Below are 10,334 nucleotides of genomic sequence, written 5' to 3'. Positions count from 1 at the left end.
ATCCTATTTTCAGGCTGCTCTGTCTGACACGAGGAGTACTAGACTGTATGTTTTAGCTCAACTTATATGGATATTAGAATACCATTTAATATGTGACCTATACTTGGCAGAATGATGGGACCTATAGGACAAATCCTTAGCCAACAACAATTCATTACACTGCTTATATTCAGATATGGATAACTGCTCATGTACCTATTTATTGATTCTCTTGTCTCAGACTGTGGCCACTGATGTCTTCCCACTTATGTACATGAGGCGAGAATACCCCCATATCCTTTTTATATATACTCCTGAAACTCTTATTTACTGAGTTATATAGCTACTGCATGCGCCTGGCTAGTTTGATGTCAGTTCTATCCTGAAAAGATAATTCACAGAGAGCTGTCATAAATATGTAGACATGTACAAGATGTATTGGTTTCACCCATTACACACATACAATGATCTTAAACTATTCACTGCCTGTAAGGTTTGACTCCTTTCATTTTTTATTTTTTTATTTAGTCCCCTCCATCTCTGCTAAGGAGTCTAGTTAGACTTATCCCTAATTTTACACAACTAGTTTTTTATTAGGGAACCAGTCCTATGAGAACTGGCCCCAGTTCTTCTCATATATATTCTCTTAGGGAGTCCCCTGCCACGGATCATAGCCTCTATATTAGATATTGGACATCTTCCCGGAGCTGCCCTTAGCCCAGATTAGCAAGATATTAGTTCATACTCTAGTATTACTTAATAATTAATAATTCTGCTTTGCTAGCTCCTACACAGATAATGTAGAAGTCCCTAGACCCAGACCCATTTTAACTTTATGATGCCTCTATTCACTGGGTTTCATTAAACCCCTACTTCTCCTCTCTTCATATTCCCTTAATCTTAGACATGACACACTTCTAACAAGAGTTCTACCGCACCTCCCCCCCCCCCCACATTCCTTCTGCTCCTCCCTTTTTCTCATCTTTTTTTCTCTCCCCCCTTTCTTCATCTCTTTAAAGCAGCTTGGGCCTACTGATTCTCCCCACCTTGCTCTCTTAAGTACTAGGTCCAAAAGTGACCATTCTCAATGCCAATTTCCTCTCCCAGTGTCCATCAGCTTTGTTGGGTTCAAAAGTAGCCCGTTGTTTTCATAGAGGAACTCATTTCAGAATATAATATAAAACAGAGGTTTAAGATGACTAGCCATACAGTTTTAATGTATTATTTTTGCTTTACTCAAAATGTTTCTGTTTGTCTTATAATTTGATATCTATATTTTATGGCATTTCATATATGTTGTATTTTTCCATAACCTCAATAAAAACTATATAAAAAATAATAATAAAAAAAAAACAAATGGCCTGAACTTAGATTTTGACATGGGGTGCTTCCTTAGAGATTGATTATGCATTTTTGTGGCCTTATATTATATTATTTTTTTGGGGTTATCAGGTTTGACTACTGTACGGTTATCTTGCGGATATACCTAAGGTACAACAAAAATATTATAGTAAGATAATATTATTATTATTATTGATATTATCAATATGGCTCAATAGCGTTGAGAGATGTACAAGTAATGCATAAAAGTATTGTGTGGCTTCTTTTCTTTGGCAGAATTTTCAGATTTTTTACATTTGTTTAGATAAATTGGAAACTGAGAGAGAATGAAATTTAAATGAATAATACACAGGTTAATTATGATTTGTTTCCCTCCTGCTTTGTGTGAAATTTTAGATTATTTTAATTGATGAGGAATGGGATATGTGTGTTTGAAATACATGAATTGCATAATTTTATATGATTAAATGTTACAAATGTTTTAAATATTTTAGTGTAGTATGTATAGAAATATGTGAGTTTGAAATACATGAATTGCATAATTTTATATGATTGAACGTCTTAAATATTTCAGTGTAGTATGTATAAAAATATTTACATTCTTGAAGGATATATATAACATCACCATTATGTGTGTAATATTAAATATTTGCTGTTATCTTTTGAAGGTTATATATGAAATTGCCAATACCGATGGAAACAATGTATTATAAGTGAAGATACTGCATGTAACAGCCGAATGCAATGGTAACTGAAATTGGCAAAAATGTATCCCGTCTGCATTAGCGGTTTCACTAAAACTCTCTTTTGTTTTACTTGAGGCATAACCAATCAAATGCGAGAGTGACGGTTTAAAAGACCAGATACTCCGTCTATCAGGAGCTTGACAAAGGCCCAGAACGGGCTGAAACGCGTTGCTCCGCCCACTTTTTCACTACTAAGGTGATCCTGATTGACCTCCAGCGTCGACACTGCACGAGATTCAGATAGCAGTCGGTTCTGATTGCTGCAAGTGCTGCTGTAAGCCCTAAAGAAAGGAGAGACTGTGGCGATCATCTTCCGACTGCCATAGAGAGACAGCTGGGACTTCAGAGAACCGTTATGGTGTAAGTAATAAGTGAACACCGTAAATTTTGGCTCTCTTCCTGTCTGTTGATTTGGATCTCAATCTTGTTGCAGCTCCGGATGACATTAACCTCCAGCTGACGTGGATTTCCATTTGATTCATATCGGGATCTTCGTTTGCCTATATATTAATTCTTAACGGTTGTCTTTTTTCTGTGCATAGGGAGACTTTGTTTTTTATTGATTGATACTACACCTGTAAACGCCTGATCAGCGTGCTTTTTAGGATGTTTTGTTTTATGCTTATGTGTGAATTTGATGTGTGAAATTGTTGTAATAAACTAATACTTTATCTCTCTTTTGAGCCAATTCATATTTCTGTCGGTTCTGCCATTGATTATAGGCTATATAATATAGAAGTCTATTTATACAAGGTTATTTATGGATATACAGATATATTGATCTGACCTATTTAAGAGAATTTATTCATCTTACTAATAGAATTCAATTGATACAAAGTTATTTATAGAAATATAGATTTAATCATTTTACCAATTTAAGCTGTTTTCTCAGTGCCAGGGGCTTATTAGTGGTATCCTTGATACTACTGTGTGTACTTCAAGTTATTTTAGCAATATTTTAAGGAAGTTTACATAAAGATAAAGGGGTTGTGATACAAGTATGAGTTGTGCATAAAATAGCTTTTAAAAACGCCCTTGGATAGACGGACACACTGTCTAACAAAAGACAAACAACAAAAGTGTAGAGATGCAAGAAAAAAATGTTTATTTAGTGGATAAAGTTGTACATGATAGTATTGCTTTGCAAATGTATTTGACAGACCAAGAGTTAGAGCTGTTTATAGTTTTAATCCAATATCAACTTGTTATTGCGTGAAAGCAGCTTCATTTGTCCCAAACAAATTCTGACTTTGTCACCAAGCCTGTTTACCTCACCTTGGAAGAGTAGCTCAGGAAGTTGTTCCCTTGTGTCACTATAAGAAAAATATTACAATGCTCAGCTCATGGGTTAAAAAAGTGCATATTAAATTGTATTCACGATATAACTTAGATTTCTTACCTACAAAACCAGTGGACTTCTAAATGAGGCAGTCTACTTTGCCAATTTTCATAATGCAAAACACAATCACCTTATTTACTGTGATTATGAAACATAAAAGGACATGGAATTCAATATTAATCTTGCTTGATTCAAACAGAATGTACAGTTTTAATTTGCTTATATTATTATAATATACCCTTTTATCTTTTGTTCAAACTTAACTCCTTTCCAGAGCGCCTATCTAGACAGACTGAGCAGAGTGCGCATGTTTTAAGAACAATATGGCAGCTGTTTGTGTAACAATATACACAGAAAGTGATTTTCACAGAGAGGAAATGCAGTAATCAGTCGGGTCCTGCCAAAAAAGGACAGACCAGTCCCAAAATATTGGACCTGCTGTGCTATTTGCGTAGAGGGATATGGCTGCACCTCAGTGCCGAGGCCCACTTAAGTCCAACATGTAAACCTTGGGTTGCCATGTCTCTTGTTCAGAAAGGGATTGCCTCATATTTTGGTGCTAGACTGTGTTTTTTAGGCAAGACCAGACAATTTAGTACAGCTAAGTTCCTCTCTGTAAAAGACAAATTCTTGGCAGAAAGAGGCTGCTCCTGGGTTGGTGACTACACATAGGACTATAATGCTTTTGCTTGCCATCTGATGGACATTTCTCTCTTTCTAGTATATATAGTATATATATATATATATATATATATATATATAGTACTCAAGACACATGAAAGCATCAAAGTCTGTCTGGATAGCCTTTCATGGAAAGGAGATACTTTTCAACAAAGGATACCAATAGAAAGATAAGTTCTGATACCAGAAATAAATTGGAAAATGACTGAAACTGTACATTTTCAACATTTTTATTTCCTTTTACCATGAAGACTACAGATTGAATGTCACTTATACACAATAAGAGCGGCAGTTTAGTTTTGTGGATGTCATAAGCTTACAAGCTTGTTATTAGTGCTTTATACAATAAAGCAAACACACTGTGACTATTGTGCATTATACCTAGAATTGAAAGTCTGTTGTGTTTATTAATTCATATAGCATTATGATGATGAGTGTGATCTAAATAAGCATCCTTGTCTGTATCGGTCCATGTAATTGAAAAACCATTGCCTTATCATAACAAGACATCATGCTACAGTCACTAGACTTGGGAAGATTATCTAAAACTTACTGAGCACGATGCCTGCTCATGAACACTGAACAAAAGGAAAGCTGAGCTAGAAGAGCCAAAAGAGGAAGAAACAGCTTCTATTCTCCATGTGTGATGTTTTTACCTTATCATGGGGCCAGAGGTTATTGTTGTGAGGGACACAACAGGTTTCTGTTCCAACGCTTCATCCCTGATGGAAAAAAAGAAGGTAATTTATCACAGCTTGCTGGCACATTCCTCTTCCTGCAAACACACAGGTATGCTGCAGCCTTGGGAAGCCATATAAAGGGCACAAATGAGGTATAATATAGCCATTTATTTACTTGATCACACAAACATTTTGTTGCAATAGCAGAAAACACAGAAGGGCTGAGGCTTGAGAGAAACCTATTGATCTGATACACAGTAATCCCATAAACTAGCTTTCTAAATAGAAATATATCTGCAGACGATAGTCTCTGGATTTGCATTATAAATGTGTTCTTACCACAAAAGTAAAACTAAGCAATTAGATGGAGCAGATTCATTAACCTACTAAATTGTAATTCTTGGATTTTCCCCCTTACTTTTAATTAATTTTCCATTTGTTTGTGAAGAAATAACTACACATTCACATTATTTGAATTACACAATGAAATACTACTTCTGCATTGTAATATACACCTCTCTGCACCGTCACATCCACCCCTGCCCTCTGCTTATTGTTTCCTGTGCTGCCATATTGTTCTCCTCACCTTCACATCCACCCCTGCCCTCTGCTTATTGCTTCCTGTGCCACCATAATGTTCTCTGCACCTTCACATCCACCCCTGCCCTCTGCTTATTGCTTCCTGTGCCACCATAATGTTCTCTGCACCGTCATATTCACCCCTGCCCTCTGCTTATTGTTTCCTGTGCCACCATAATGTTCTCTGCACCGTCATATTCACCCCTGCCCTCTGCTTATTGCTTCCTGTGCCACCATATTGTTCTCTGCACCTTCACATCCACCCCTGCCCTCTGCTTATTGCTTCCTGTGCCACCATAATGTTCTCTGCACCTTCACATCCACCCCTGCCCTCTGCTTATTGCTTCCTGTGCTGCCATAATGTTCTCTGCACCTTAACATCCACCCCTGCCCTCTGCTTATTGCTTCCTGTGCCACCATAATGTTCTCTGCACCTTAACATCCACCCCTGCCCTCTGCTTATTGCTTCCTGTGCCACCATAATGTTCTCTGCACCGTCACATTCACCCCTGCCCTCTGCTTATTGCTTCCTGTGCCACCATAATGTTCTCTGCACCGTCACATTCACCCCTGCCCTCTGCTTATTGCTTCCTGTGCTGCCATATTGTTCTCTGCACCTTCACATCCACCCCTGCCCTCTGCTTATTGCTTCCTGTGCCACCATACAGTTTTCTGTACCTTCACATCCACCCTTGCCCTCTGCTTATTTCTTCCTGTGCTGCCATATTGTTCTCTGCACCGTCACATTCACCCCTGCCCTCTGCTTATTTCTTCCTGTGCTGCCATACTGTTTTCTGTACCTTCACATTCACCCCTGCCCTCTTCTTATTGCTTCCTGTGCTGCCATATTGTTCTCTGCACAGTCACATTCACCCCTGCCCTCTACTTATTGCTTCCTGTGCCACCATAATGTTCTCTGCACCGTCATTCACCCCTGCCCTCTGCTTATTGCTTCCTGTGCCACCATAATGTTCTCTGCACCGTCATTCATCCCTGCCCTCTGCTTATTGCTTCCTGTGCCACCATAATGTTCTCTGCACCGTCATATTCACCCCTGCCCTCTGCTTATTGTTTCCTGTGCCACCATAATGTTCTCTGCACCGTCATATTCACCCCTGCCCTCTGCTTATTGCTTCCTGTGCTGCCATATTGTTCTCTGCACAGTCACATTCACCCCTGCCCTCTGCTTATTGCTTCCTGTGCCACCATAATGTTCTCTGTACCTTCACATTCACCCCTGCCCTCTGCTTATTTCTTCCTGTGCCACCATAATATTCTCTGTACATTCACATTCACTCCTGCCCTCTGCTTATTGCTTCCTGTGCTGCCATATTGTTCTCTGCACCGTCACATTCACCCCTGCCCCCTGCTTATTTCTTCCTGTGCTGCCATATTGTTCTCTGCACCGTCACATTCACCCCTGCCCTCTGCTTATTTCTTCCTGTGCTGCCATACTGTTTTCTGTACCTTCACATTCACCCCTGCCCTCTTCTTATTGCTTCCTGTGCTGCCATAATGTTCTCTGCACCTTCACATCCACCCCTGCCCTCTGCTTATTGCTTCCTGTGCTGCCATAATGTTCTCTGCACCTTCACATCCACCCCTGCCCTCTGCTTATTTCTTCCTGTGCTGCCATATTGTTCTCTGTACCTTCACATTCACTCCTGCCCTCTGCTTATTTCTTCCTGTGCCACCATAATGTTCTCTGTACCTTCACATCCCCCCCTGCCCTCTGCTTATTTCTTCCTGTGCCACCATAATGTTCTCATTACCTTCACATCCACCCCTGCCCTCTGCTTATTGCTTCCTGTGCCACCATAATGTTCTCATTACCTTCACATCCACCCCTGCCCTCTGCTTATTGCTTCCTGTGCCACCATAATGATCTTTCCATTTCTACATCTTCTGACAATGACCTACAGCTCAGTGCACCCCTAAACACGGCTCAATGGTCATCCACATGCGGTTTTCTAAAGCTCCATTTTTTTCCTTGCACTTCCACATCCTGATTTGTGAATGGCTCTGAACATCTTCCTTTTTACACCTGCATACACTGGTAGCCCAAAGTATATACTTATGTACCCCGTGCACATACTGCACTTACTTAACCTCCTCTCGGCATCTCTGCTACTTTGAGATGTTTCCTTTTCTTTCTGCACATACACACACTGTTCTCAGCGCTTCCTTGTCAGTCTCTTTCTGCATTCCAACAAACATCTCACATTAGTACTCACATTTCAGAGACTTCTGGTGCAGTTTGTATCAGTGTGAATTCAGCCTTCAGCATGGATGGGGTCAGCAGCAATTTTTCTTCGTCGTCCGCAACTCTGAAATGGAAAGTACATTAAGAAGTCTCCAGCTGCCAAGAGTAAAGAGGCTATTTTTATGCAATTGTTAGCTGTGTGTCTTTTTGAGTACTTGTCACCCATAGACAAGTTAAATTGTTCTTAAGGGAGTTTATCAACTAGAGCTATGCTATTCATCACTATTCTCTACAAAGTACTGCAGGCTGTGATTGGTTAAAGCCATAATTTATAATAAAACAAGTACAGAGTATTGTTTGGTTCTGGAAAATTGGTTGTAGTAGAATTCAGATAAGGGTTTAACTTTATTTAGCACCAACTAAAACATCTATGGATTGAATCTTTCCCCCAGCATTGTGGACATCAATTATAACTTTGAAAGGCAATTTCAGAGATAAAAGAACACAAAAATTAAATGTGTATCTCACTGCTCATGAATATGTTTATGTTCTATTTCCTTCATCTTTGTCATCTGGGAAGTTCTTGTGAACTCATCCACACAGAGGAACACAAGAAACATGGTTTGCACTAAGGTTTGCACTGCTTCTACAAAAACTTTTTTTTTTTTGAGAAAGTGAGATGGTGGTTTGAACCTCTAATAATAATTATGAGAAACACTGCTGGCATTTTAATGCTGAGCACTTACCTTTGTGAAATGCTTCTGGTAACATCACGTCTTTGATGTGCATAAAACATGGGGCATATACAACTGTAGGTCGCTTGCGCTTTGTGCATAAATCATTTTATTTAAAGGGACATGAAACCTACATTTTTTCTTTCATGATTCAGATAAAGCCTACAATTTTAAACAACTTTCCAATTTACTTATATTATCTAATTTGCTTCATTCTCTTTAAATCCTTTGTTTAAAACCATATCTAAATAGACGCAGAAGCTGCTGATTGGTGGCTGCACAGATAGACGCAGTAGCTGCTGATTGGTGGCTGCACAGATGCCCTGTGTGATTGGCTCACCCATGTGCATTGCTATTTCTTCAACAAATTATATCTACAGAATTAAGCAAATTATTAGATAATAGAAGTAAATTGGAATCTTATTTAAAATGGTATTCTCTGTCTTATTCATGAAAGACAAAAATTGGGTTTCATGTCCCTTTAACTAAAGACTCAGCACATATGAGTATTGTATACAAATTTATAAAATATGTATTAAAGACTCAAATGTATTGGCCCTCACATTTTCAGATTTTTTTATGTGTTATGTGCTTAGAATTCTCCAGTTGACTCACCAGCCCCACCCAATGAAACGCAGATCCAGAACCAAGAACCTATCTATATTAAAAAACAAGTTCAAGGACTTTATTCTGAAAGAAACATTGGTATACTGTATATTAAATGGTTCTGACTATTCTTTAATGTTAATGCATAATATTGTCCTGATCGGTCATCTGTATACGATTACATTATAATTTCAGTAGATTTTTGGTGTGCAATAACAAATGTGCGCTCTTACTTTGTGGCAATGTTCTCTTTGTCCATCTCCTGTAAGCCACTAAATGTTGCTGGTGCCTCCTTTGGGAGTAAATCCTCGTTGAAGGGATCACACCTTAGAAGACAAACTCGGTTACAAATGGCTTCATACTGATCACTCAATCAGAGTCACTTGCAACCTACTGAGTATATTTGTGACATTTAAGAATACAGCTCACGTCATTAGGATCCCTCTCCAATTTTATGTGACACCATAATGCTGAACATCCTCAACTTTAGCTAAAAAACACCAACTACTGTTTCACAATCTGCCATACGTCTGCATAGTACCAAAACCTCCCATGATCACCTCTAAAGTTTAGTGACACTGACACAGCATAAAACAAAGTATATTACAGATCAATTGATTCTTAATATGTATAGTTTTATTTGCCTTTAGTCTTTAATGTCATTGTAACCTTTTGCATTGATCTTTCAAAATATTCTGGTATATGAAAATGTTTTGAAGAATGCTAATATTAATAAAAACAAAATCTAGAGAATTCCAGTTATTATAATCTCATGGTTTGTATATTACTGCGCCATGTTTTGCACCGTTAAAGTCAGATAGGATCTGCCAGTATGAGGACTCAATTCTGTTTCTACCTCAACAGTTTTGGGACCACCAAGTCATAAACAAAGCTTAAAGAGACACGATACCCACATTTTTTATTTAATCAGATGGAGCATACAATTTTAGACAACTTTCAAACGTACTTTTTTAAATTTAATTTGCTTAATTTTCTTGGTATACTTTGTTAAAGGAACAGCAATTACCTACTGAGAGCTAGCTGAACACATCAGGTGAGTCAATGACATGAGGCATACATGTGCAGCCACCAATCAGCAGCTAGCTCTCAGCCCCAGGAGTGCATTACTGCTACTGAACCTACTTCAGTTTGCTTTTCAAGCAAAGGATAGAATGAGAATGAAGCAAACTAGATCATAAAATCAAATGCTCTATCGGAATTATGAAACATTCTAGGTTTACTGTCCCTTTTATAAATTTAGGAAAACAAACAGTGATGTTAGCCTGATCCATGAGCACATTTAGAGGTTTTGCAGCACACTGCAACATCTATATATAGAGCCTGATTTGCTCTGTAAGGAGAGCACAGTAACTCTGTGTTTTCTAATATCATGTTATCATTGATTTAGCCCTATCAGTGCTGCTAAAGAATAATTTTTGTGCCCTC

The 10,334-nt window shown here is 38.4% G+C and overlaps 1 protein-coding gene across 1 annotated transcript in view; it reads right to left on the bottom strand.

The window, feature by feature from the left end:
* Positions 1 to 3,148: 3,148 nt before the first annotated feature.
* CFAP221 (cilia and flagella associated protein 221) overlaps positions 3,149 to 10,334 on the bottom strand; it is a 453,572-nt gene continuing 446,386 nt past the window's right edge. The window contains exons 22-25 of the mRNA XM_053698027.1: positions 9,122 to 9,214; positions 7,580 to 7,672; positions 4,743 to 4,808; positions 3,149 to 3,379 (exon numbers count right to left, since the gene is read on the bottom strand). Of these exons, the coding sequence (XP_053554002.1) occupies positions 3,253 to 3,379; positions 4,743 to 4,808; positions 7,580 to 7,672; positions 9,122 to 9,214 (379 nt within the window). The 3' untranslated portion in view covers positions 3,149 to 3,252. The remainder of the gene's footprint in view (positions 3,380 to 4,742; positions 4,809 to 7,579; positions 7,673 to 9,121; positions 9,215 to 10,334) is intronic.

This window comes from Bombina bombina, chromosome 1 (assembly GCF_027579735.1).
Source record: "Bombina bombina isolate aBomBom1 chromosome 1, aBomBom1.pri, whole genome shotgun sequence".
NCBI lineage: Eukaryota > Metazoa > Chordata > Amphibia > Anura > Bombinatoridae > Bombina > Bombina bombina.
The sequence above is the reverse complement of the archived record's forward strand: the minus strand, read 5'-3'. Positions and strand labels throughout refer to the sequence as shown.